General features: G+C 52.8%; 1 protein-coding gene across 8 annotated transcripts in view; it reads left to right on the top strand.

Moving 5' to 3' along the window:
* The window catches only part of CFAP92 (cilia and flagella associated protein 92 (putative)), a 44,705-nt gene that overhangs the window by 6,473 nt on the left and 10,440 nt on the right, over nt 1-27,792 (top strand). For 6 of the 8 annotated variants that reach the window (XR_007921671.2, XM_008260340.4, XM_051851771.2 and 3 more), the window contains 8 exons: nt 6,006-6,149; nt 6,952-7,018; nt 9,270-9,382; nt 13,484-13,630; nt 16,600-16,784; nt 19,719-20,623; nt 23,667-23,864; nt 24,467-24,758. Coding sequence is in view for 7 of the 8 variants with exons in the window: in XM_008260340.4 (XP_008258562.3) it covers nt 6,006-6,149; nt 6,952-7,018; nt 9,270-9,382; nt 13,484-13,630; nt 16,600-16,784; nt 19,719-20,623; nt 23,667-23,864; nt 24,467-24,758 (2,051 nt within the window). In the remaining variant the exon portion in view is untranslated. The remainder of the gene's footprint in view (nt 1-6,005; nt 6,150-6,951; nt 7,019-9,269; nt 9,383-13,483; nt 13,631-16,599; nt 16,785-19,718; nt 20,624-23,666; nt 23,865-24,466; nt 24,759-27,792) is intronic. The other 2 variants (XM_008260341.4, XM_008260342.4) reach the window with 2 other exon arrangements.

Genomic DNA, 27,792 nt, shown 5'->3' with positions numbered 1-27,792 from the left:
AAATCTGGAACCAGAGGCAGAGACGTGGGCCACCAGGTTGGAATTCGCCAGGTTAGTCCGGGGAACTTGGACTGAATACCGGTGGCGGAAACGTGAGCTACGCTGTGTGATTCGCGGAAGCCGCCGCGTGCAGAGAGAGCACGGGGCGTGAATAGATAGGGAACGCGGGGCTGGCGCGAGGCCGTGGTGCGGGCGCGAAGGGCATGGAGACCGCGGAGTGTGTGCGCGAAGCCGAGCCGCGCAGAGCCAGGAGCCCGCCGCAGGGCAGGCGCCGGGAAGCCGCGCAGATGAGAGAAGCGCGGGCTGAAGCGGCTCAGAGCCGGGAAGCCGCCGAGAAGCAGCCTCGGGGCGGGCGCCGGGAAGCCGCAGGGATAAGAGAAACAGAAATTTAGAAGTAAAATGAGAGAAATAGGAATGCTGGCAGATAGAAGTAAAATGGGAGAGATAGGAATGCCCGGAGATAGAGAAATAGAGAAAAATAAGGCCTCCCCTCAACATGGCAATGAGAGAGCTTGGATTCGGTCTGCCTGATTAGGGAGGTGGTGAGCACCTGCGGGCGGCTAGCAGCTTATGCGCCGCAGGTCACCGAAGACAGGCACGAATTAACAACAATAAGTCTCCCCACAATACCGCAATGAGAAGGCTTGGATTCAGTCTGCCTGATTAGTAAGGCAATAAGCACCAGCAGGCAGCTCGACCAGAGTATGAGCTACAGGTCACCGAAGATAGGCACGTTATCACCACCAATAAGTCTCCCCACAATACGGCAATGAGAAGGCTTGGATTCGGTTTGCCTGATTGTTAGGGCTTGTAAGTACCTGCAGGCAGTTCTAGCAGAGCAGAGCATGCGCTGCAGGGCACCGAACACAGGCACGCATCAGCGCCTAAAAACCTCCTCACAACATGGCGAAGAGAGGACCCGGACTCGGTTTGCCTGATTGGTAGGGCTTGTAAGCACCTGTGAGCAACTCCAGCAAGCAGAGCAGAGTGTGTGCCGCGGGGCACCGAAGACAGGCGCGTATCAACGCCAAAAAATAAAAAGAAAGGGGGATCTGTGGGGAGCAACTCAGACTAGACTAAGTTACTGGAATTAAGACTTATTCTATGCATCTGCTCTCCCACAATATGGCGCTGGGAGAGGAGAAAACAGCTTCTACACAGCTGCCTCTCACCAACTTGACAAGCTGCAGGAGCTGCTCCTGATTGGAGGAGAGCAGCGTACTCGGCATGTGGGTAGCAGAGTTGGGATTGGTGGAAGAGGACTATAAGGGAGGAGAGAGACAGCATGCACCAGGAACATCTGGGGAACATCTATCTGAAGGAACACCTGTGCAGCCCCTGAGAGAGCCGGCCGGCGGTGTGCCGCTCCCCCGTGGAAGTGGGGAAAAGTGGCAGGGGGAACCGCCCTTCCACGGAGGTGGAAGGGTCGGTAGCCAACCCGGGAAGAACCAGCAGCAAACCCGGGGAGGGCCGAGCAGACAGAAGAACAGCGCAGGGTCCTGTGTCGTTCCTCCACGAAGAGGGGGAGCGACACGTGCCTGACAGCCCAGCAATGCCACTGGAGGATTCCAGTCCTGGGTGGGCAGGGTCTGTGCCCTCGCCTCCTGTTAGGCCCCATGTCCACAGGCGGCCCTGACATGGCCCCGCACCAGAAGCCTGCCTCCTGGCCAAGTGCCGTGTGCTCACTGCACAGCAAAGACACCAGGAGACAGAAAACTGAAAAATGTCACTATGGTCCAGGTGATGACATTCACTTGTAGAAATACGGTCTCGGCTGGTGCCGCGGCTCAATAGGCTAATCCTCCGCCTGCGGCGCCGGCACACTGGGTTCTAGTCCCGGTCGGGGCGCCGGATTCTGTCCCGGTTGTCCCTCTTCCAGTCCAGCTCTCTGCTGTGGCCAAGGAGGGCAGTGGAGGATGGCCCAAATTTGTAGTTTAGAAAATGTTCATTTATTTGAAGACAGTGACAGAGTGAGAAAGCAGAAGAGCCCTTTTCCACCACTGGTTCACTCCCCAATGCCTGTGACAGCTGGGACTGGGCCAGGCTGAAGCCCGGCGCCTGGAACTGCGTCTGGGTCTCCCGTGTGAGTGCCAGGGACTGAGCACTTGAGCCGTTACCCGCTGCTTCTCGGGGTGCCCATCCGCAGGAGCTGGCTGGGAAGCAGGGGGCCTGGGACTGAACCGGGCACTTCATTATGGGATGGGTCCCAAGCAGTGGCTTAACCCTCTGTGCTAAGGTCCACCCTGGGCCTTGCAATTTCAAATCTTTGATTAATCCAGGCTTCCTTGTCCTGGGCACTGTTGATGCTGTTGGGTCAGATGCTTCCTGGTGTGTGGGGGGGTGCTGTGCTGTGGCCTGCAGGGTGTTGAGCAGTGTCCCGGGCTTCTACCTGCTGGACGCCAATGGTAGCCTCCCAGAGTGGCCATCAGTTTCCCGCAGGCCCTGCCAGGTGTCCCCCCTGGGGGGCGGGGATGATGGCCCATTGCTGACAATCACTGATTATGTCTGAACAGCTCAGGAGAGTTTCCTGTGTGAGGGTGGGCTCCAGGGGAACTCTGTCCTGGACCTGTGGGCCCTCAAGTGGGGCCTTCCCAGTCCTCCTGCCTCAGTGTGCAGTCCAGGAGCCTCTGGGCGGGAATTTCTGGCTGACACCTGTCTTGTCTGCAGTAGGCTCCCGTCAGAGCAGGGGTGATCGGGACAGGGAGCAGAAGGAGTTCTCGCCCTGCAGGGAGAGCCCATGGCCTTTGGCTGTGATCCTTCTTGAAATCCCAGCACCTGGTCCTCTCAGAGAAATGCCTCCAGCCTGGCGCTGCCGCCGCCGCCTCTCATTTAAATACGTGTTTTCCCCATTAAAACAACAGTGCGTTTTCGTTGGCTTTGCAAGACAAGTTACTTCCAGACTAGTGAAAAGAAGCAAATATTGAGAGGACGCGGGGGCCCGGCGTGCCAGTGCAGCAGGTTAGCAGCCCCATGTGACATCCCGTCTGAGTACTGGTTTGAGTCTCCGCGGCTCTGCTTCCCATGCAGCTCCCTGCTAATGTGCTTGGGAAAGCAGCAGCAGACAGCCCAAGTCCTGGGGCACCTGCGCCCCTGTGGGAGACCCGGATGGAGTTCTAGTTCCTGGCTTCAGCCTGGCCCAACCCCCGCTGTCGCAGTCATCTGGGGAGTGAACCAGCAGATGAAAGATTTTCTCACTCCCCCCCCAACACCAACTCTGCCTTTCAAATGAATCCAATAAATCTTCAAGTATAGAGAATTGTTCCAACACAAAGCCTTTTAAAATAATTATAAAAAGACGTTTTATAGAAATGCTTGTCTGTCATGAGTGTGGACAGTGCCAAGGGTGTCCCGAGTCACAAAGAGAACAGGAAATGTATCAGGATGCAGGCAGGTCGCCTGCAGGGTCGGTCGGCTTCCGGCCTCCTGGCCTTGACTGGAACATCCCGAAGAGAGGGACCGTTTCTCTTCTCTGCTCTCTGCCCATCTGCTTGGTTGTCAGCGGTGGACAGAGCTGGCGTCAGCGTTGGTCCTTCCATGGTTTCAGTGCTGGGCACCCGGCACCTGGCTGGTGGCCCCCTCCTGTCTGTCATTCTCTGGCAGTTGCTCTCTCCCAGCTGTGTCCTCCCCCAACTCTGGCCCTCTCTGGACCCAGATCCTTTTCCATCTGAGTTCTCTAGCCACTCTTTCTTCTTTATTAAATAAATTGTTAATTTAATTCAGAGAGACAGAGAGCTCCAACCCCACTGGTTCACTCCCAGAGAGCCCATAGCAGCCCACGTCCAGGCCAAAACCAGGAATTCCATCCAGGCCTCCCGAGTACCTGAGCCATCAGCACTGCCTCCTGGAGTGCGAGACCGCAGCAGTCTAAAGTGGGGCTAGGGGCTGGCGCTGTGGCAAAGCGGGTGAAGCTGCTGCCTGCAGTGCCGGCACCCCGTGTGGGCACCGATTTCAGTCCTGGCTGCTCCACTTACACTCCAGCTCTCTGCTATGGCCTGGGAAAGCAGTGGAAGATGATCCAAGTCCTTGGGCCCCTGTAGCTTTGTGGGATACCCGGAGGAAGCGCCTGGCTTCAGATTGGCACAGTCCCAGCCATTGCAGCCATCTGGGGAGTGAACCAGCGGATGCAAGACTGACCTCTCTCTCTCTGTCTCTCTCTGTCTCTCTTTCTCTCTCTGCCTGCCTTTCTCTCTGTGTGTAAACTGATTTTCAAATAAATAACTGAATCTTTATTTTTAAAGTGGGACTAGGACATCTTAACAGCCATGCTCAGTGCCTGCCCCTTTGAGTTTCTTATTTTTTTAATATTTATTTTATTTATATGAGTTACAGAGAGAGGTAGAGACAGAGAGGTCTTCCGTCTGCTGGTTCACTCCCCAGATGGCCACAATGGCCAGAGCTGTGCCGATCCGAAACCAGGAGCTTCCACTGGGTCTCCCATGTGGGTGCAGGAGCCCAAGGTCTTGAGCCATCTTCCACTGCTTTCCTAGTCCATAGCAGAGAGCTGAATTGGAAGTGGAGCAGCCGGGACTCAAACCGGTGCCCATATGGGATGCTGGCGCTGCAGGCCGGGGCTTTAACCCACTGCATCAGAGCACCAGCCCTCTTTGAGGTCTTCAAAAGAGGGAGGTTGGGGAAGGTGTGCTGGCTGCACCCCCTGGCCTGTGCTCCAGCACACACAGCATTGAAAGTGAGGCTGCTCTCGCACCTGTTCAATTGTTATGGGATTTCATCCAGGACACAAGATCCACACCACAGTTACACACGAGCTCCTCAAGGCAGTGTCAGCCCCGTCTGTCAGTGCTCCAGGCCCTGCCCAGGATAGATGCACTGGGAGCCTCGGGTTGTGGCCGCCATGTCTCGACTGTTGATTCTTGCCTTTGACCCTGGCGCTTCATGGCTTTGTGACTTTCCCTGGCTGTCCAGTTCTGTAGGGGAGCAGATGTGGACTTCTGTGTCTGACTTCCAAGACCTTTTATAATGTGCTTCCCAAGGCTCCTTAATTTTTTTAAAGAATTATTTATTTGAAAGGCAGAAAGAGAGAAACAGATAGACATCTTGTATCCCCTGGTTCACCCCCAAATGGCCGCAACAGTTCGGACTGGACCAGCTGAAGCCGGGAGCCCGAAACTCCATCCAGGTCTCCCATGTGGATGGCAGGGGCCCAGACACTTGGGCCATCTTCTGCTTTCCCAGGCGCATTAGCAGGGAGCTGGGATCAGAAGTGGAGCAGCTGGGACTTGAACTGGTGCTCTGATAGGAGGTGCTGACGTTATCCACAGCTTAACCCCCTGCGCCCCAATGCTGGCGTCCAGGCTCCTGTCAGCTCCTCCCACCTTCACATCCTGGAGCGCTTCCTGGTCCCTGAGGACACCAAGTCCTCCTCCCGTGGGGCCTGCCTGCAGCAGCCGGCTGTACTGCTGGGCTCTCTGCCTCCTCTTTCTCCTTGCACTTTATCTGTTCTTCAACGCTGGGTACAGTTGCACCTGTCCCCTGACCTGTTCTTGTAGCTTTTGTGAGCTCAGTCCATTCGCTCACTGCCTCCCTAGGTTAATGGTTCCACACAGGCCTGTGGTGGTCAAGGCCCCACCCTGACAGTAGTGAAGGCATGAGAGTGTCCGCTCCCTCCCCAGTCACAGGAGGCTCTGGTTCTGGCTTTGCAAAGGACCGGGTCTGTGACTCAAGTCCCTGAGCATGGGATGGCTCTTGTGCGAACTGGGGCACGTGGCAATCAATGCCTGTCTTTGGTTCCTTAGCCTAGGAATTGGTGCAGACTCTGACGATTGGTGCAACTCCAACTGTGTTGACTGCACGGAACAACACAGATCAAGTTTGGAGGCAGCTGTTGCCAGTGGAGGGCTGAGAGCCCGTCCCAGAGCCACGCGCGTGGTTTCCCTGCAGGTTCCTGCTGACGCCTCCCATGGCTTTAGCTCCCTCCTGGGGACGTGGCTGCCGTGAGGTGAGGTAGGCGGTCGCCTGAGTCGATGGTGTTTTGTCCCGCCTCCTAGAGGAAGTGCGGCGATTGGTCGTGAGCCAGCGGAGTCTGTCTGCCACGGGCTCGGAGAAAGCCAGCGCCATCAGGACGAGCTGGGAGCAGGAGGACCCTCCAGATAAACAGGACAGAGTGGAGAAGCACTCCAGGTGCCCACACGGTGAGTGGAGACGGCGTGCATGACCGCGGCGGGGAGAGCTGTGTGTGGCGCAGGGCTCTGGGGTCATTGCCACCCAGCAGCTACCAAGGACACGGTGCTGGCCCGGCCCGTGCTGCACCGCGCTGCGAGGCTCGCCCTGTGCGATGAACTCATTTCTTTGCTGAACTTCTGTTTGTCTTGTAAGTCAGAGACACTTTTTCTGACTGTAGGAACACACCTGTGTGGTACCTGGAGAATGCAGTGGATTCAGAAGAGCGTAGAGCGAGCAGGGGAATCGTCGGGGAGCCGCCGATGCAGCATTGTGGTTTTCATATTAATTGGCGTGTCTCTGCCTTTGCTCTGGGATCTCTGACACAGATGAGGGTATCCTGGATGCGTATTACGTGTCCTGAGGGTATTAATCTGCCATCGTCTGTACTTTGCTGTTTGATTAAAGCCTTTCCTCTTTCGTACTGGGTGCGTAGTAGTCGTCTGCTGATAGGACGGTCACTTCCTCCACCATCCACTGTCTCCACTGGGAACGGGGAGACCTCGGCAGTGACTGCAGCTCTCTGTTTAACCGGCCTTCTCTTGTACGGGGCGCTGCCTAGGAACCCGAGGCCTTCTCTGGCCTCTCGTGCCCACCAAGCCAGTCTGTGTATTCGTCACTCACTCACTCCTACGCTCGAGACTTTTGTACGGAAGGCTTGTCACCTGCCGGGCTTCTCCCTGGAGACTGACCTTACAGAACTAGGGGGAGGGGCTCATTTTTGAGTGAGCTCCATGGAATGCGAGGCTAGGAGACATTTGCTGCTGTTTTCAGGTTCTCGCCAAATAGAGGCTGAAAGTTCTCCCAAGAGTTGCGAAGAACACGAAAAGTCAGCCTCAAGGTATGGTCTCCCACGCGCGGGTGGGATGGAGCCGCCTTTCCTTGGTGGGCGGGAGGGGCCTCTGGGCCTGGCCCTGAGATCAGTCAGGGGAGAGTTCGCAGCAGATGCAACTCACACGGAATGAAAGGAACCGGGAAAGGGAGCTGGAGCATGCGCATGCGCACAGGGCGGAGACCAGGCACCTGCGTTGTGTGTGCATCGCTTCCGCTGTTTAACACTCCCCGAGCGCTCTCAGCGAGGGCCTGTTTCTCTGGCCATTTTCCACACAGGTGACTGAGTGCCTAAGTGATTTGCGCAGTCACTGCTTTGGGATTCTGGGGGCCCCCTGGGTCTGCCGTGCCTCCTCCTGTGGGAGCAGCGAGCTGCTGTTAGGGCTCCTGCTAGGCTGAGAGAAGGGGGCGCCTGGGAGCTGTGGGGACTGGGGAGAATAGGAGCCCCGCTGGTGTTTGGGGAAATGGGACGGAGAGAACCAATGCTGGTTGTTAAAAACTGCTTTGGCTTTGAATTGGCGCATGGATTTGGGAAGAGCTGACATTCTCCCATTGTCAGGTTCTCTCTCCATGATCGTGGGGTCTCCTCGCCCTGAATTCACATCCTTTCTATCGCTTAAAGGTTAATTCACATCCTTTCTATCACTTAAAGGTTACTGTTTCCTTCTATGGATGTTGTGGATAATGTCTCTAAGTGAATCCTCAGGTGTTTCCAGTTTGGGTGACTTTCCTAAAACTATGAATGCACTTCAACAAGTTCACTGGAAAATGGCATTGAAAGATGTGTTTATTTTTGTGCAAAATATTTTGAAATCCTTGCATAGAGAGGGTCTTTAAAGAGTTCATGAAAAATATGTATTACAGGAAAATAGGGATTTCAGAATTGTTTTGCACCCAAATAAACTTCTAAAATATTTATTTATTTATTTGAAAGGCAGAATTAGGAAAGGCGAGACAGAAGAGAGCTTCCATCCACTGAATAACTACCCAAATGGCCAAAGCCAAGAGTCTGGGTCTCCATGTGGGCACAGAGACCCAAGCACTTGGGCCATTTTTTGCTGCTTTCCCCAGGCACATTAGCAGGGAGCTGGATGGGAAGTGGAGCAGCGAGGACTCTAACTGGCACCCTTATGGGATGCTGGTGTCACAGGCGGCAGCTTAACCTGCTATGCCATAATACTGGCTCCCAAATAAACTTTTTTTTAAAAAGATTTATTTATTTATTTGAAAGTCAGAGTTACACAGAGAGAGAAGGAGAGGCAGAGAGCAAGAGAGAGAGGTCTTCCATCTGCTGGTTCACTCCCCAATTGACCGCAATGACTGGAGCTGTGCTGATCCGAAGCCAGGAATCAGGAGCCTCCTCTGGGTCTCCCATGTGGGTGCAGGGACCCAAGGACTTGGGCCATCTTCTACTGTTTTCCCAGGCCATAGCAGAGAGCTGGATTGGAAGTGGAGCAGCTGGGATTCGAACTGGCACCCATATAGGATGCCAGCGCTTTAGGCCAGGGCTTTAACCTGCTGCGCCACAGTGCCGGCCCCTCAAGTAAACTCCTAATTCCGTTTTCTGTACTTTGCTGCACATTTTCTGTACTTTCTGAAGTCCCCTCATGAATTATTTTCCATTACACTTCCCAGTTTGTCAGATGTGTACATGTGATCTGCAGATGAACCGCGTCAGCCTCACTGGGGCAGTGGGAGGAGTGCAGCCTCCCAGGCCTGCTGCAGGATCACCTGCATCGAACTTGACAAGACCCCCAGGGATTCACATGCGACTGAAACTTGAGAAGCATTGAGTTAGAGGAATCCTGTGTCATTAAGAAAAAATCTGCTGTCATTTAGTCCAGTAAAGACATTCCCAGGGCCAGCGTCACGGTGTAGCATTTGGGTGCAGGTTCAAGACCCGGCCGTTCGACTTCCAATCCAGCTTCCTGCTAATGCTCCTGGGAAAGCAGAAGAAGATGGCCCAAGTCCTTGGGCTCCTGCACCCAGGTGAGAGACCTGGATAAAGTTCCTGGCCCAGCCCCAGCCCCAGCCGCTGTAGCCGTTTGGGGAGTGAACTGGCAGATAGAAGATCTTTGCTCTCTGCCTCTCTGTATCTCTGCCTTTCAAATACATAAAAAAACTTAAAAAAAAAGAAAGAAAGAAAGAAAGAAAGAAAGAAAGAAAGAAAGAAAGAAAGAAAGAAAGAAAGAAAGAAAGAAAGAAATTCTCAGATCTGGCCCTTGATTTTTTTCATTAACTTTTCTTCATGACTTTTCTAGGGGGAATAATTCAAAGGCACAAACTATGCCCCTGCCAGAGGTAACCATGATGGAGATCAATGAAATAATTGAGAGATCATCATTTAGCAGCTTAGACAGGCAGCGAACTCAAGGTAAGTTAGGGGTTTGGAAGCTTGTAACATAACAAGACTCGGAAAATAATGAGGCATTTCAGATTCAGGGTATTTTGATGAGATTCTTTGATATTTGGCCAAATGTTACTTGAAGGTAAGTGCTAGACACACTTTCACGGATCCATCTCATCCATTCATCCATCTCCTCTGTCCATCTGTCCATTAGTCCCTCCATTTGTGTCTCCATCTTTTTCTCCCTCTATCCCATCCCTCCCTCCTTCCTTCCTTCTCTCCATTCTTCCACCTGTCTTATCCCTCCTCCCTCCAGCCGTCCATCCCCCCTCTCCAATATAACCTTTTTTTTGACAGGCAGAGTGGACAGAGAGAGAGAGAAAGAGAGAGAGAGAGAGAGAAAGGTCTTTCTTTTGCCGTTGGTTCACCCTCCAATGGCTGCCGCGGCCGGCGCGTTGCGGCCGGTGCACCGCGCCTATCCGATGGCAGGAGCCAGGTACTTATCCTGGTCTCCCATGGGGTGCAGGGCCCAAGGAGTTGGGCCATCCTCCACTGCACTCCCTGGCCATAGCAGAGAGCTGGCCTGGAAGAGGGACAACCGGGACAGAATCCGGTGCCCCAACCGGGACTAGAAACCAGTGTGCCGGCGCTGCAAGGCGGAAGATTAGCCTAGTGAGCCACGGCCCCGGCCTCCAATATAACCTTCTCTTTCCTCCCTTCCTCTCTCCCTCCCTCCGTCTTATTCCTCCCTCCATCTGTCCATCCCCCGTCTCATTGCTCCATCCGTCCGTCTGTTTGTCCATCTAAGCATCCGTATCCATCTGTCCATCTCCCTCTCTGTGTCCGTCTCATTGCATCCACCTCAGCTCGTCTCATCTCACTGCCCATCATCCCCTCTGTCCATCCATCAGTCTCCTCCATCTCCTCCCCCCAAGTCATCCATCTGTCTCCTTCCTCATTCCTCCCTCCCTCTCTCCTTCCCTCCCCCCATCTCATGCCTCTCTCCACTTCCGCCATCTTCCATTCACTCGCCCTCATGATCCCATCCATTTCCCCTGCCCACTTCCCCCCCTCCTACTCCACCACTGTGTTGGGGTTATTGATCCATGGTATTGTGTATATGGGAGCATGAAAATGTCTAATGGAAACTTTCAAATAAGAAATTGCAGTTTTGGTGATAGATGCTATGATGGGGTAGGTACATGGGATGTTAGGGGAAGCGTAAAAGAGTGAGTGTTGGGTCCAGCGTTGTGGCACAGCGGGTACAGCTACAGCCTGCGATGCCGGCACCCCTTATGGGAGTTGGTTCAAGTCCTGGCTGCTCCACTTCTGACCCGGCTTCCTGCTAATGTGTCTTGGAAAGCAGTGGTGGATGGCCCAAGTCCTTGGCTCCCTGCACCCACGTGGGAGACCAGCAGGAAGCTCCTGGCTTCAGTCTGGCCCAGCCCTGGCTATTGCAGTCATTTGGGGAGTGAACCAGCAGATGGAAGATCAGTCTCTCTCTCTCTCTCACACACACTCACACTCACACTCACACTCACACTCATTCACTCACTCTGCCATTCGAGTATGTATGCATCTAAGAGTGAGTGTTATGGAGGAATTCTCCATGAAAGACAATAAACCATTTGCTTCTGGTGGACTGAGGCCAGCGCATCCCACGTCACGGGACCCAGTCACGCAGTAGCGTGTGGTCTTAGCTCCCAGACTGAGTGTCCCCAGACACTGTTCTCGTCCGTGGTCCACATCCGCTCACCAAATTCTCACTGAGTGGTTGGGTTTCTAGATAATTCGAGGTAATTCTAGATCACCTTCAGCTGGAACTGCTACAAATCATTTTCTCCTCTCTCAAATAGTGAGTTTGATCTTGACCCTGGGCTCGTTCTAGTTCAGCCGTCTGAGGCCATGGAGAGCAGTGACTGCTCTGGTGAGGCCCTGGGGGTGCGGAGATGCAAATGAAGAAAGCCCACTCTTGCTTTTTCTTTTTTAAAGATTTATTTATTTCAATGGCAGAGTTGCAGACAGGGTGAGAGAGGGGAAAGAGAGAGAGCTTCCATCCACTGGCTCACTCTCCAAATGACCTCAATGGCCAAGACCAGGGCAAGGCAAAACCAGGAGCCATGACCTCCATCTGGCTCTCCCACATGGATACAGGTGCCCAAGGACTTGGGCTGCCTTCCGCTGCTTTCTCAGATGCATTAGCAGGGAGCTGGGTCTGAAGAGGAGCGGCTGGGATTCAAATGGGCGTTCACAGGTGATGCCGGTGTCGCAGGCGGCAGCTTAACCAGCCACGCCACAGCGCCGGCCCTATTCTCCTTTGTAAGGTCCTTACAGACAGTCCACAACGTCACACCCGAACCCTCTGAACTCCTCTGAGTTTCCTCCTTTTCATAGTAAACGGCCACTACTTTAGAAATGTGCTAGCATCATGATGAGGTTTTTGTTTTCAAGTCATCTTATTAAATCTTGAAGTAAAGTTCACAGAAAAATATAACAACTGTGTACCTACTATTGATCTTTCTATTTTTCTGTTTCTTTCATTTTTCTTTTTTTTTTTTAAGATTTATTTATTTATTTGAAAGTCAGAGTTACACAGAGCAAGAAGGAGAGGCAGAGAGAGAGAGAGAGATCTTCCATCCACTGGTTCACTCCCCAATTGGCTGCAACGGCCAGAGTTGCAGCAATTTGAAGCCAGGAGCCAGGAGCTTCCTCCGGGTCTCCCACACGGACTTGGGCCATCTTCTACTGCTTTCCCAGGCCATAGCAGAGAGAGCTGGATTGAAAGTGAAGCAGCCAGGTGTCGAACCGGCACCCATGTGGGATGCCGGCACTGCAGGCACTGGCTTTACCTGCTGTGCCACAGCGCCGAGCCCTTTTTCCTTTTTGTAGGAAAGAGAAGGGCCTGGGTCAGTGTCAGCCCCTTGGCTGCTATCTCTTTGGGGCTGTGCCCATCCCCCACATGGAAGTTTCTCTGCCCCCCACTCTATCGCACATTGGCCCGGCGTTGCGTTGGTTTTTGCTTCCCTGAGTTGCAGAAATGATCCAGTGTGCTTACCTCCTTCCTGCAGCTCATCCTGTCAACACAGTTCATTTCTGAGGTTGACTTGGGTTCTACACAAAGGATCTCCAAAGACCTCAGGAACAGTTCCTGTCATGGAGAAAGGATGCGTGAATTAAGAGAAAATTGCACCAAAATAAATGCATGCCGACTTGGTGCCTCAGAGTAGACCACGTTCCGGCGTGTTCTAAGTGGGGGAGACAGCCCCTGCCTCCCGGGGCGTGCAGAGCAGGAAGTGAGCAGGTGCATGAGTGCCGAGCTGGGAGCCACCTCAGATCAAGAGGAGGGAGGAGATCTCCGTGCACAGAAACTCCTGACCGTGAACTTCATGATTCAGTGGTGCGAGGTCAGCTGAACCGAGGCTCAGAGCAGTCTGGGGGCTCTCACAGAGAGAGCCCCTCTCCTTTTAGGAGGGGCTGGGCAGGTTCCAGAAGCAATTTTGGTCAAACCTCAAAGCAGGAACCTCAGCCTGCCTCGGTGGCTTAGGGCCAATGTGGGGAAGCAAGCTGCAGACGGGGCGGTGCGGTGGGGATGGGAGGAGGACCCACTCTGTCTCTGACTGCCCAGACCTGACACTTGCCTGCCATCTGCAGTTTTCCCCTTGTTTTATTAAAAAAAAAAAAAAAAAGATTTTGAAATTTACAGAGAGAGAGAGATCTCCCAACCATGGTTCACTCCCTAGATGGCCATAGCAGTCAGGGCTGGGCCAGGCTGAAGCCAGGAGCCGGGAGCTGCTTCTGGGTCCCCCACGCAGGTGCAGGACCATCTTTTGCAGCTTTCCCAGGCCATAGCAGAGAGCTGGTTCAGAAGTGGAGCAGCCAGGACTCAAACTGGCGCCCATGTGGGATGCCGGCGCCGCTGGTGGTGGCTGTGCCAGCTACACGATGCTGCCCCATAGTCTGTGTTTTTGTGCTTCTGCAGTTTGCTGGGAATACACAGCAGCACAGGAACAAACCCTGCCTTCTAGATGCTTCCAGAACCTTCCCAAATCTTGGAAGCTCACAGATTGACAAAAGGCAACCTGAACTCAGTCTCTTCTGAGCGTGTGCGTGTTTTCTGTGACTTCACAGCTAGAGGGAAAGATTCCGAAGGACAGAAGAAAAGCCAGAAGAAGAAGCCTCCGTCTGGGATGGAGGAGGCGGCCGGCCGGAAGCTGGTGGGCCACTGGAAGCAGAGCGCCTTCTCCATCCAGCTGGCGGTGATGCCGCTGCTTGCCGGTAGCTAACCCCGTTCCCAGCAGTGTCCGGTGTTCTTGTTGCATGGGGCTGGCGTGTCCACACCCCGATGTTCACGGTGGCTGGGCCCCTGCTCTGTGGCTCCTCATTCCTCTGCCCAGCCTCTCAGGAAAGCGTGTATGTGGGGTGGGGGTGGGGGGCTGGGGGAGATCATTGTCTTCACTGAACAGAGGAGCCCATGAGGCCCGAGAAGCCAAACACGCAGCCCAGGGTCACATGGCCGATGGTCAAACCAGGGCGGGAGCCAGGACTCCTGGACCCCGTGGTGCGAGGAGCCCTGTGCGTGATAAGTGTCCTCCTGTTGTCTGCCAAGACGACACTGCTCCCCAGGAGCCCTTGCTGCGGGTGCTGGCACGGCATCTGGGCGAGGGAGCCAGGTTTCACTGAGAGGTGGACACACGTGCTGCGGGGCTGTGGCACACGCGTTCCAGCTGCTGCGACTGACTTCCCATATCAGAGCGTCGGCCAAGTCCCCGCTGCTCCGCTCCTGATCCAGCTTCCTGCTGATGTGCCGGGGAACGAGGCGGAAGATGCACCGACTGCCCTTGCCACTGAGTCGGGAGAGCAGCCTGACCCAGGCCTGGCCAGTGTGGCCATCTGGGGAGTGAACCAGCAGATGGAAGGGGGGTGTGTGTGTGTGTGTGTCTGTCTGTCTGTCTGTCTGTGTTGTCTATGTCTTTCTCCCCCCACCCCCATCCTGACGGTCTACCTTTTAAATAAAAAGGGAAAAAATTCACATAAAATGCATATTATGAACAAACTGCATGGGTTTCAGCATTGTTTTGCACCAAATGTATCTTTAATTTCATTTTCCAAGACTTTTTTTAAAAAAATTTTTTTTGACAGAAAGTTATAGACAGACAGAAAGGTCTTCCTTCTGTTGGTTCACCCCACAAATGGCCACTATGGCTGGTGCTGTGTATCCAGGTGCTTCCTCCTGGTCTCCCATGCGGGTGCAGGGGCCCAAGCACTCAGGCCATCCTCCACTGCCCTCCCGGGCCACAGTAGAGAGCTGGACTGGAAGAGAAGTAACTGGGATTAGAACCAGCACCCATATGAGATCCCGGCACCACAGGCAGAGGATTAACCAAGTGAGCCATGGCACCGGCCTCCAAGAAGTTTTTTTTTTTTTTTTTTAAGGTTTATTTTTACTTTAAAGATTTATTTTATTTATTTTTTTTTTTGAAAGACAAAGTTACAGAGAGGCAGAGACAGACAGAGAGGTCTTCAATCCGCTGGTTCACTTCCCAGATGGCCACAATGGCCAGAGTTGCACCGATGCGAAGCCAGGAGCCAGGAGCTGCTTCTGGGTCTCCCACGTGGGTGCAGGGGCCCAAGGACTTGGGCCATCCTCCACTGCTATCCCGGGCCATAGCAGAGAGCTGGATCGGAAGAGGAGCAGCCAGGACTACAACCGGCACTCATATGGGATGCCACGCTTCAGGCCAGGGCTTTAGCCCCCTGCACCACAGCGCCGGCCCCAAAGATTTACTTATTTGAAAGGTGGAATTAGGGAGAGAGAGAGATCAATCTTCAGTCCATGGTTCACTCTCCCAATGACCTCAACAGCCAGAGCCGGGCTGATCCAAATCCAGGAACCAGGAGCTTCTTCCAGGTCTCCCATGTGGGTGCAGGGGACCAAGCACTTGGGCCACCTTCTACTGCTTTCTCGGGTGCATTAGCAGGGAGCTGGATTGGAAGTGGAGCATTCAGGACACAAACCAGCAGATGGCAGCTTTACCTGCTAGGCCACAGCTCCCCCCCACCCCCGTACCCAGGAACTTTCTGACATCCCCTGGTCCTTGTGGCAGACTCTGGTCTTGGCCGTGAGGCTGTGCAGTGGTGGGGTTTGGGGTGTTCTGTCGGCCCTGTTACCTCACCAAGGAGAAAACAGTCAGAAAGGGGAAAGAACCCTGACAGGGCATTGGTGGCCTGGTGGGGGTGCGTCTCCAGCCGTGTGCGATCTGTTCTGTCTGTAAACCGCACTCCCTGCCGTCGGGGACACTGTTGGTCTCTGTCCCAGTGGGAGATGAGCCACACTTGCGTTTGGCTCTGATGTGCCGGTTCTGCTCTCCAGCACCGTCTCTGCCCTCACCATTGGCTCACAGCTGTCAGAGCACACGCTGGCAGCGCTTGTCTGTCCTAAGGGGACGACCTGGAACAGCACAGCCCACCCGTGCCTTCTGTGCTGACCCGGACAGTGGCCTTGGCCCCCGGGGATACTGAGCACTTGGGATGTGTCATGTGGTGAAGGAGCTGCATCTCAAATTGTTTTAAGTTCGTGGAGCTACGTATGGCCAGTGGCTACTGTAGTGGTTCTGGAACCCCCAGGGGAGCTTTTAAACCTCCCAGTGGGTGCTGGCGCTGTGGTGCAGTGAGTTGACGCCCTGGCCTGAAGCGCCGGCATCCTGTACAGGCGCTGGTTCAAGGCCTCGCTGCTCCACTTCTGATCCAGCTCTCTGCTCTGGCCTGGGAAAGCAGTGGAGGATGGCCCAGGTCCTTGGGCCCCAGCACCCATGTGGGAGACCAGAAAGAGGCTCCTGGCTCTTGGCTTCCGATCTGCCCAGCCCTGGCCATTGGGGCCATTTGGGGAGTGAACCAGCAGATGGAAGACCTCTCTGCCTCTCCTCTCTCTGTGTAACTCTGACTTTCAAATAAATCTTAAAAAAAAAAAAAAAAACACACACACACACACACCTCCCAACGCATAGGCCACACGCAGGTCTGTTTCGTCAGACTGAGGGGCCCCCATGCGTCAGCGTTCCTTGCTGTGTCCCAGGTGCTGCAGGAAATGCTTAGAGTGCTCGCTGGGAGAGGGCTATCAGGAGTGAATCGGCACAGTTGAGCTGGTTTGGGAGCTCCCTTTGAAGTGTGTGGAACCTTTTTCATGGGCTCCCTCTGTGCTTCGGGGGCTGGCAGGGTGGAGGTTTAACACTGTGTGTGTCTCCCAGGGTGGCATACCATCATGAGTCGCGGCAGTGAGAAGTCTGCCAACGTCTTGGATTGCCTTCTAACACTGAGGACGGAAGTTCCCATCATGACCGAGGAGCAGAAGCAGGACTTAAACCCCCTGATCATAAAGATCGAGAGCGCCTCCTGCCTTCCGTCGCAGCCTGTGCCCATTCCCGAGCTGGAGGTGAGAAGCAGCCAGGCCGGCGGGCGAGGGCTCCTCCTCCCCCCCAGCAGCTGCCCCGCACCCAGCACCCTGCTGCCCCCATGTCCTGACGTGAGCGATGTGGTTAGCATCCACACTTGACCATTTAGGATCCCGCAGTGAGACGTGAAGTGCTGAGGGGCTGCAGCACCCAGCTCAGTGGCTGCTCCTTGGGAACCCGCGAGGGGCAGCAGTGCTGCTGATCTGGGAGTTGTTTCTTCCCTCTCCTGATGGGTCCCTGTCTCCTGCATTCCCTGTCTGTCTTTCCCTTGGTTTCCCCTGTGTTTTTTCTGGAGCACAGCTTGGAATAGCTGTGCTTGAGTGAAGGTTGTTGGGAGACGTCTTTCCTGAGATTTTATGTCTACAAATGTCTGTGTTGTACCCTTAGATTTGATTGATAGTTTGGCTGGGTATACAATTTCAGGTTAAAAATGATTGTGCTTTACTGTTTTGAAGGCACTGGTCTGTTCTGTTCTTTTCTTTCTTTCTTTCTTTCTTTCTTTCTTTCTTTCTTTCTTTCTTTTTCTTTCTTATGTTCTTTGGTGGATCTTTGTATGTAACCTGTTTTTTTCTTCTCTTAAAGCTTGTAAACTCTTTTTTTTATATTTTCTGGAATTATTATTTGTGTGCCAGTCTATGTACATATGCATAATTTAATTTTGAAAAAAAGATTCATGGGAACTTGCAAAGACACTGCAGTGAGGTCCTGTGTACCCCTCATGCAGCTCCCCGTGGTTACATGTTACATAACCAAAGCACAGCATCAAGATCGGGACACTGACAGGGGGCCAGTGATGTATGTAGTTAGGCCGTTTTAGATAGATTTTATGTGCTCTGCAGACTAACTGCATTCAGGATACAGAAATATTCTGTTACCACGAAGATAACCCTTAGGGCATCCTCTTACAGTCCCAGCGCTGCCTTTACTACATCCCACTAGTGCTCACCACTAAGTGGTTCTCCATCTGTGTGATTTTGTCAGTTTGGGAATGTTATTGTTGTGGATTGAACTGTCTGTTCCCAGAAAGATCCACTGAGCTCCTAAGTCTCAGTACCTGAGAATACGGCCTGGGGCAGGAAGAAGGTCTTTACACGTACAGTTCAGGTGACATGAGCTCGTTAGGGTGGGCCCTGACCCAGTATGACTGGTGCGCTATGAAAAGGGGAATTTGGACATTAGAAGCAGGTGCACACGGGGTAAGACGATGTGAAGAGATGTAGGGAGAATGCCGAGTGCCAGGTGTGTAGGGGAGTTAGGCTGCCACAGCTCAGGAATGGTCTGGGGCTAGCAGAGTTCAGAAGAGGCCAGGAAGAACCTTCCCTGGCACCTCCGGGGGAACACGGCTCTGCCAACAGCCTGATTTCTGACTCCTAGCCTTCAGAAATGCTGGACAATCAATGTATGGGTTTTTAAAAATACCTTTTTGACAGCATTCTTATTTATTTATTATTTTTTAAAGATTTATTTATTTGAAAGGCAGAGTTACAGAGAGACAGAGAGAGAGGTCTTTGATCTACTGGTTCATGCCCCAAATGGCTGCAACAGCTGGAGCTGCACTGATCTGAAGCCAGGAGCCTTCCCTGGGTCTCCCATTTGGGTACAGGGGCCCAAGGACTTGGACCATTTTCTTCTGCTTTCCCAGGCCACAGCAGAGAGCTGGATTGTAAGAGGAAGAGCCAGGATTTGAACCGGCACCCATATGGGATGCCGGCACTGCAGGCAGTGGCTTTACCTGGTACATCTCAGTGCCAGCCCCATAAATACTTTTTTCAAAGATGTATTTATTGATTTGAAAGTCAGAGTTACACAGAGAGAGAAGGAGAGGCAGAAAGAAAGGTCTTCCATCTGCTGGTTCACTCCCCGGGGGCCATAACCCCAGAGCTCTGCCAATCCAAAGCCAGGAACCAGGAGCGTCTTCTTGGTCTCCCACGTGGGTGCAGGGGCCCAAGGACTTGGGCCATCTTCTACTGCTTTCCCAGGCCATAGCAGAGAGCTGGATCGGAAGTGGAGGAGCTGGGACTCGAACTGGCACCCACACAGGATGCCAACACTTCAGGCAGCAGCTTTACCCGCTATGCCACAGCGCTGGCCCTCCCATAAATATTTTCTATCAGTGTGGGACTTGGCTTTAGTTTTTTTAGTAGTGTTTTTGATGAAATCTGGTTTATCAACTTTTTCTATTAATCATCCTTATTAGATCCCATTAAATCTTTCTCACCCCAAGTTCATGAAGACCTTCTCCTGTGCCTTCTGGCAGAAGATTCCCTGTGATTTTAGCTTTAGTGTTATCTCTGTGATGTGCTTTATTGACCACAATAATGCTGTATTTCTCTATTGAGAGCTGCTTTAATTTCCCTCTGCATTATTTTTTAGTTGTCAGTTATATTTAATTTCTTCATAAGTATTTTCTGTTTTTATGCTAACGTAAATGGTAGTGTAAAAATTCTACTTTAAACTGTTCTTTGCCAGTATATAGAAATATAAGGAGTCTTCAAAAAGCATTTGGGAAATGATTACTATGGAAAAACTATGTTTGCGTTTCAGGGTTTTGTCAGCACGAAAATTAACTTCTCCTTTAATTCCGTCCCTATGAAGTTTCTGAAGTACCCTCACCCAGGTGTGGGAGGACACGAGACCTGTCTGTGCGGCCCTCCCAACAATACTAACTCGTATGAATTGAGCCCTTGTGTCCCGCCAGCCCCTCCTGCCACGCACGCGATGCCGTCCTGACGATGACCTTGCACTGGGGGCACTCCTGGGGGCCTTGTGCAGAGGAGGGCGCTCAGGCTCCCAGGGCCACAGGCAGTGAGTGTGGCCCTGGGATTTGCATTCCTCCTGGGGAGCCTCACTTCCTGGGGGAGCGGAGTGGCTGCGGCCGCAGCCAGGTGACCGGCTGTCACCCTGCTCTCTCGTAGAGGCTGTGTATGCCTGTGTACTGCAGGTACCAGTTCCACAACACTCCGATCCACACGACCGAGGGGGAGCCCCACGCAACCCACATTCACTTCCAGGATATCAACGTCGTCTTCCTCGGGGCGATGCACCCCAGTGACCTGAGGGAATACCTGGAAGGCCCCCCCATGGTGGTGGAAGTTCATGACCGGGACCGGAAGTCGGAAGACTATTCGCAGAAGCCCAGTGTGTTTGGCGAGGACCCCCTGGATTTGTACCTCAACCTGCCTTCCATAATCTCCCCTAGAGAGACAGAGGACAACCCATTTGAGTCCCAGAAGAAGATGTGGGACCCTTACGGGGTTGCCCGGGTCAGTTTTGCTGACCTCCTTCTGGGCCACAAGTTCTTGGACCTGGATGTCCCTATCCACAGCTGCGAACCCAAGCTCATAGACCCCAGGGAAGACAGTAGCCTCAGGAAGGTTGGGGGCTTCCGGGTCCCCAAAGATGGCCTCCACCATGGCCCAATGCCCATGGGCAACTACCTGGATGCTGAATCGCAGCTGAAGCTTCGGGTGGACATCACAGTGCCACTGAAGGCTGGGGCCAAAGCCTCCGACCTGGACCTCCTAGGCTCCCCGTTTGGCCGCATCGTCATACTGTTGGACCACAAGAAGCTGTTCCTCCTGCACAGCCTGCTGGAAGACATCACCATGGTCAACGCCAAGGCGCTGGACCTGGGCTCCTACCCCATCAAGAACATCCAGCAGATCCTCTCGGCCTTCAAGGTGCGGGTGAAGATCCAGGAGCAGCAGCACCTGGACGTGCTCACCGGCTTCCACCTGCTGGATGGGGAGATCCACCTCTTTGTCCTGGAAGGCCTGGCCGACCAAGGCCTGAGGCAGCTCTGGGAGGGCCTCCAGCACCGGTACGTGGCTGGTTTTGCATTCTGCATAAAGGTGATAGGTGGATGGGGCTGGGCGGAGGGGTGGGGGTGGGGGCGAGTGGAGAGGTCTCTTGAAGCCAGTCCAGGATCAGTGTCGTCAGCTGTGAGGGGGAGAAGTTGGCTCCGTTCCGGTGTTTGATCAGGGATTTTCCCAGGGCTCAGTGAGTGGGCTGGAGGAAGGGGAGAGGGGATTGCCTTTGGTGGAAGTGAGGAATGTGAGGGTCTGCTGAATGCAGAGGGGGCTCTGGATGGCAGAGCCCAGGGTCACCTCAGCCGTAAGGGAGCAGAGCTCTCTGTATTGTGTTTTGACTCAGCGCCGGGAAGACGACTGGGATTCTTTGGAAGGAACAGGGCCCTCTAGGCTGTGGGCAGCTGCTGTTTCCCAGATACCTGCAGGGGCACCGTGGTGGCCGCTTGGCAATAATTCTCTGCCTCTGCAGTTCACAGGTGTCTTAGTTTGGGAAAATAGAGTCTCCCTCGTTTTCTCTGGAGGGCCCCTCTGCTCTCAGAGTGCAGGTGCCCCAAGCCCTAGATGTTGATGGAAGGGAAGGCAGAAGGGGTTTTGTTGTTGTTTTGTTTTTAGTAGAAATTTTATTTATTTGAGAGGTAGAGTTAGAACGAGAGACAGAGAAAAATGTCTTCCATCCATTGATTCACTCCCCAGATGGGCACAAAGGATAGAAGTTGGCTGATCCGAAGCCAGGAGCTTCTTCCAGGTCTCTCACGCGGGTACAGGGACCCAGGGACTTGGGCCATCTTCTGCTGCTTTCCCAGGCCATAGCAGAGAGCTGGATAGGAAGAGGAGCAGCCAGGACTAGAACCTGCGTCCATATGGGATGCTGGTACCGCCAGGCAGAGGCTTAGCCCACTGCACCACAGCACTGGCCCCCATGCAGAAGTTAAGTCTGTCCACCCAGGAGGATGTGGCAGTCCTGCTGTGCTGTTGGGCCAAGAGGCACCAGGGAGAAGCTGGCCTGATGTCATGTTCTCTGCCCCAGAGAACTGAAAACCTAAGTCCACACAAAACCCTATACACCAGTGTTCATAGCAGCACCATGAATAATAAAAAAAGAGGAGGAGGAAAGGACCCACATGTCCATGAACTGGTTAAACAATATTAGTAATAGACATGCGATAGAATGTTACTCATTTATAAAAAAGAATGGAATACTGATCAACCTGGATAAACTTTGAAAATGTTATACTGAAAGGCCACAAGTCGTGTGATTCCGTTTCTATTCAACGCCCAGAATAGGTAAATGTGTAAATAGAGAAGGATATCAGTTGTTGCCAAGAACTTGTGCAAGAGGCAAGGGTGGATGAGCGGTAAAGAGTTTATTTCTGGAGTGGTCGGATGTTCTAGAATTGCAGTTTGCAGTTGCTCTGCCTCGTGAATGCACTACAAACAACTGTGCACTTTGAAAGGTTGGATTTCGGTGTGTAGTGAAGAGTTTGGCTCCAGGGGAGACGAGCCTTTGCCCTCTGCTCCTGGCAGGTGATCTCTGTCCCAGCTGATCTGAGTGTGTGTCTAGGACGGTGGTGGACTGCCCACCTGCATCTTAGGGTTGGATGACCACACCTGCAGTCATAGGCTGGAGGCCGGCTCTGCCAGAGAGGCCAACAATGTGACTTAGGATGGACTCATTAGTTTTCAGGCCTTTTTTTAAAAATTTCTAATATAAGCAGTAAAGCTACAAATTTCCCTCTTAGGTCATGCTATAACTTCATCTCCTAAATTCAGATGCTATGTATTTTCATTATTAGTTCAAAAATACATAATTTCCATTACAATTTTTTTCGACCCTCAGGTTATTTTGAAATATGTTTAGGTAGCAGGGTTAACTGATTGATGATACACTTGAATTCAGTCTCCAAGTCAACTTATACTGCATGATCTGAAGCCCCCAGCCTTGACATGTGATTTCTACAATGTTGCAAATCTGAGGGGAATAAACACACTAAAACTACTGAACTATACACTTTGAGTAGGTGACTTTTCTGCAGTGAGATGCTTGAGAGCTGGCTGGATCTACAAAGTCAGATAATAGTAAGTGCTGACAAGACGGTGGCGAAATTCAAACTGTCACTCACTGCTGGGAGGAGCGTAGGTGCAGCCACTTTGCCTGGAACAGAGTCTGGCAGTTGACTGAACACGGACTCACCTTATGACCTAGAAATCTCACTCCTAGATTTACACCCAAGAGAAGGGAAAGCATAGGTCCACACTGAACGTGAATGTGAATGTTCGGAACAGTCGTATTTATAGTAGCTGCAGTGGCTGCTGAGTGGATAAACAAACTGTGATATGTAGATGCAAGGGAATATCATTGGGAAGTAAAAGGAATGAAAAATTGAAACATCGTACCCCATGTATGAACCTTGAGATAATTATGCTAAGTAGAGGCTGGCACGGTGGCATCAGGGCTAAGCCTCTGCCCACAGTGCCAGCATCCCACTCGGCACCCCGGCTGTTCCTCTTCCAGTCCAGCTCCCTGCTATGGCCTGGGAAGGTAGAAGATGGCCCAGGTGCTTGGGCCCCTGCAGCTGAGTCTCCCACATGGAAGAAGCTCCTGGCTTCTGGTTTCAGATTGGTCCAACTCTGGGCCGTAGCAGCCATTTAGGGAGCGAACCAGCAGATGGAAGACCTTTCTCTCTCTGCCTCTCTCTCTGTAACTCTACCTCTCAAATAAATAAATAAAATCTTTTTTTTTTAAGTATGCTAAGTAGAGACAGCCCAACGAGGTATGGGAAGGGTGTGTGCAGCAGCCCTGCAGGTGGCCACAGTGCACAGGGTGGGTGCCAGGGCTGGGGGGGGTGCGGCGAGTAGCGTTTCCATCACCCCCAAACCCGCTTCCGGACCTCAGGCTCTGAAAGGTGTTCTCTACCTGACAGCATTTACCGCACGATCTGCCTCTGGTTTGTTTTCTCAGCAGCTGCGATGACAGCACAGCACAGAGGCTCTGGCAGACGGCGGAGGCCCCCAGTGCCCCGAAGCTGCAGCGCGAGGTGCGATCTTATCTTGCAGGATCCCCGAGGAGTCGGAGAAGGGCAAGTTCAAGGTGCTGTACAACTCAGAGCTGCGCTTCCGTCACCGCCTCTACGGGGACCTGGACACCCTGCTGTGCCAGGTGCACCTCTTCAAGCCCGTGTCGCTGCTCATGCGGCAGGCGGCGCTCTACGTGCGCCACCAGGTGCCCAGGAGCGTTTTCCGGGCGCTGGCCAGGTGGGCCCTGCAGGCACGTGGGCTAGGGAAGGGCGGTGCTCCCTGTGCAGGCAGTGGATGCCCAGCCAAAGCGCTTGCTGCGTCCCAGGGGGCCAGGGCGAGGATGGCTTCGTGCCTATCTGAGAGGGGAGGAAGCCAAGCTGGGAAAGGCCAAGGGGCAGGCTGGGTCCCTCAGCCAGTGACAGGCGGAGTCTGTGAGCAGCAGGCAGACCCAGAACTGGTAACCTGGACAGTGTCAGTGGCCCCAAACGCCATGCATGCCAGGCCCCGGGGAGGGCACCAAGGGGCAGTCTTCGGGCGATGAGGCTGTGTGCACAGGAGGCTCCGAGGTCCGCACTGCTCACGGCGTGGTGGAGGTGGGGCAGGTGAGAAGTGAGGAGCAGGTGGGAGAGGCCTTGGCTTGTGGGGCCCAGAGGGAAGCCAGGGAAAGGGGTGTCTGCTGGGAGTCCAGGCTCATCAGCTGCAGTCCGAGGTCCTCATTGCGCTTTGTGAGCTGGTACCAGCTGCGTGGCACCTCGGCGATTTCGCTCCTGCTGTCACACAGGGGCCGTGTACCTTGTTGCAGGCAGGTGAGGTGAGTGGGTGGTGCTTCTCCGTTCCAGGATCCACGACATCTGCTACAGCAGCACCAGGCTCAGGGAGGTGATTGTGGGAGACCTGCTGCCGTCCTCCGCCATGATCAAAGACCTGAGCCAAGAGTTTGGGATCCCCATCTCGCGGGAAGAACTTTCGGAGGAAACACTGTCAGCCATACCCCTTGAGCCCAGCCCCAATCTCGAGGACTTCCAAAGTCGGACCTCCACCCTCCCCGAAGAGATCCACGCCCACCAGGAGAAGTACCTGCGGTGGCGGAACACGGTACTCAAGAACAGAGGCCAGCACAGCCTGATCCAGGTGGGCCTTCTCCCCACTGATGGCGTCAGGGTCCCCCGGACCCCCTGGGACCCCGGGCCTGGGGCACCAGGCCAGGTGGGCAGGAAGTGCAGGGTGCGGAGCCGTGCCGGAAGTATCTCGTCCTGGCCCTGGCTTACGAGGCCATTCCTGAGAGCTCGGGAGGATGTTGTCGGGGTGTGACCGCACGGCTGCTCCCAGGGTTGGTGTCGGGGACTGTCGGGCCTCGTGCAGAACATCCTGGTGGGGGCCAGCAACACAGCAAAGAATCCGGTCTTTGAGACCAGGGGAGGAGAGAGGGTGAGAACGGGGAGGTGAGGGGAGCTGGGTGCTGCACGGTCATGGCGGCGGCGCTGTTGGCCTGGCCGCACTCCCTGCCCCCAGTCTTCATTGGAAACAGCAGCCCCCTGCCAGCCGGGGCCGGGTCCCTTCTCTGTGGGACACAGAGAGCGGTTTTTCATCTTTAAAAAGGACCAGTTCTTGGGTTTCCTCGTCTTGTTTTTTCTGTCTTCCTGATTCATGTGCTTCAACTTTAATTTTTATACTTAAAAACTTACTTTAGTCCTTTCTGCGACTTCCTTTTTATTCTTTCCTGTTAGTAATGCTCGTACTCAAGGTTGTGACCTTTGCTGTGTGCATCCCCGGCCACATTCAGCAAAGGGCACTAGGTACTGTCTTCTGGTTGTCACTTGCCTTAAATTTCTTAGAAATTATAGAGCAAGACCCAAGTATGTGCCTGTTAGAAAGTCTAGCAATAGTCGGAATATTCCTCCCCCCACCTCCTCGCTCCATTACATATGCACAAGCAGACGTTATAGTCATTCATGGGTTAATCCCATCTTATTTGTTTGTTAGCACTTTTTATGCTCTAATATTACTTGTACATATGTATGGAGCACAGTGTGGTAATTTGAGAACATGTGCCCATCGACATTATGTAATGATCAAATTAGGTTAGTGTTCCATCTTCCTAAAGCACTCTCGGAATCCATAAATAGCTGTGGGTGCAGTGGGCTACTGCAGGCAATGTGTGCTGTGTCCTGACTCAAGCAGGTGGCTCCACTCCTTGTCACCGTGCTGTTGGGGCCTTTGAGCTCCCATCTTCTGCTGCAGAACGCGCGGTACCGTGAACTGCAGGCACAGGGCTGGCACTGACTCCTGTCCAGCTGTGTTTCAGCGCCCACTGCCCAGGCGCCCCTGGCCTCTCTCTCCTGCAGCTTTCCCAGCCTCCAGCACTCACAGAGGGGCCTTCTTCCCACCTCAGCGTCCACATGAGAGAGAACATGTGAAATCTGTCTCTGTGTCCACCTTACTTCCCTTAACATGCCAGTCCCCAGTTCTGTCCTCGTTGCTGCAAACGATATCATTGTTTCTGATGACTGGCAGTCCGCTGTGTATGTGCCACGTTTTCTTCTTGCATTCACCTGCTGGTGGGCGTCACGGCTGATCCCGTATCTTGTGTATTGTGCTGCATTAGACATGGGAGCGTGCGATTCTCTTTGAGACACTGATTTCATTTCCTTCAGATAGATGCCCAAGGAGGTGGCGTGGCCAGATGACGTGTTAGGTCTGTGGTAGTTTTTTGAGGAACACTGCTACCATTCTCCACAATGCGTGTTCTAATTTACACTCCTGCCAACACTGTCTGTTTCCCTTTTTCCCCACATCCTTGCCTGCATTAAAAAGAAAAAAATCAGTTCTTCCAATCCAGAAACAGGGGAGGTCTTAACATTTTTTCAAGTGCCGCCTTTGGGGCTGGCGCCATGGCTCCCTTGGTTAATCCTCTGCCTGGCATCCCATATGGGCACCGGGTTCTAGTCCCAGTTGCTCCTCTTCCAGTCCAGCTCTCTTCTGTGGCCCAGGAGGGCAGTGGAGGATGGCCCAAGCCCTGCACCCACATGGGAGACCAGGAGGAAACACCTGGTTCCTGGCTTCAGATCGGCACAGCACCAGCTGTAGTGGCCATTTGGGGAGTGAATCAATGGAAGGAAGACCTTTCTCTCTGTCTCTCTTTCTCACTGTCTATGACTCTACCTGTCAAATTAAAGAAACATAATAATGACTTCTTCAGTTTATTCTATTGGTGATTGATTTTCATTGTTGAGGTTTCTCTCCTCCTTTGTTCCCATTATCCTAGGTAATTTGGTTATTTTTTGTAGTTATTATGAATGGGCCTGTTTGAGGAATTTTTCTAAATGAGTTCATTACTTGTGTATAAAAATGCTACTGCTTTTGAATGTTGATTTTGTATCATACAACTGTACTGATTTTTTTCTCAAAGTCTTTTGGGGGAAGTCTTGAGGATTTTTTTCCCCCACGCAGAATCACACATCTGCAAGCAGATACTTTGACTTCTTCCCCATTTCTGTGCGTTTTATTTTTCTTGCACACTTGCTGTGGTGCAAAGACTTCTGCTATTATGTTGAGTTAGAGGTGTGTGTGTCCTTTTGTAGTTCCAGAACTGAGACATGCTTTCCGCTTTTCCCTACGAAGTATGATGCTGGCTGTGGGTTTGTCATGTGTAGCCTTTATTTTGTTGGTATATGATCCTACCATATAAGAAATTACTCGGGATTTTGATCATCAATGGATGTGGGATATTTTCTAGAGCGTTTTCAACAGCTGGTGATGTTTATGCTTCACTCTGTTGACGTATTGTGTAACATTTTATTTCCATATGGTGAGCTATCCTCACAGCCTGGGGATAAATCCACCTGATCCTGGCAAATGATCTTTTTAATATGCTGTTAGATTCCATTGGTCCTTTTTTTGAGGATTTCACGTTCATGTTCATCAGAGCTACTGGCCGTAGTTTTCTGTTGTGTCCTGGTTTGGTTTGGCAGAGGTAATGTTGACCTTGTGGACAGGAGTTGGGAAAGGTTCCCTCCCTTGGCATTTTTTGGAATTGTTTGAGAAGGACTGGTGTTAATTCTTGGAAAGTTTGCTGGAACTCAGCAATGAAGCATCTGGTCCTGGATTCTTCGTCGGAAGACTTTTTTTTTTTTTTAAGATTTGTTTATTGGAAAGTCAGAGTTAC

The sequence above is a fragment of the Oryctolagus cuniculus genome, chromosome 10 (genome assembly GCF_964237555.1).
Source record: "Oryctolagus cuniculus chromosome 10, mOryCun1.1, whole genome shotgun sequence".
NCBI classification, from domain to species: domain Eukaryota; kingdom Metazoa; phylum Chordata; class Mammalia; order Lagomorpha; family Leporidae; genus Oryctolagus; species Oryctolagus cuniculus.
Note: the sequence above shows the minus strand (reverse complement) of the source record. Positions and strands in the feature narration are given on the sequence as shown.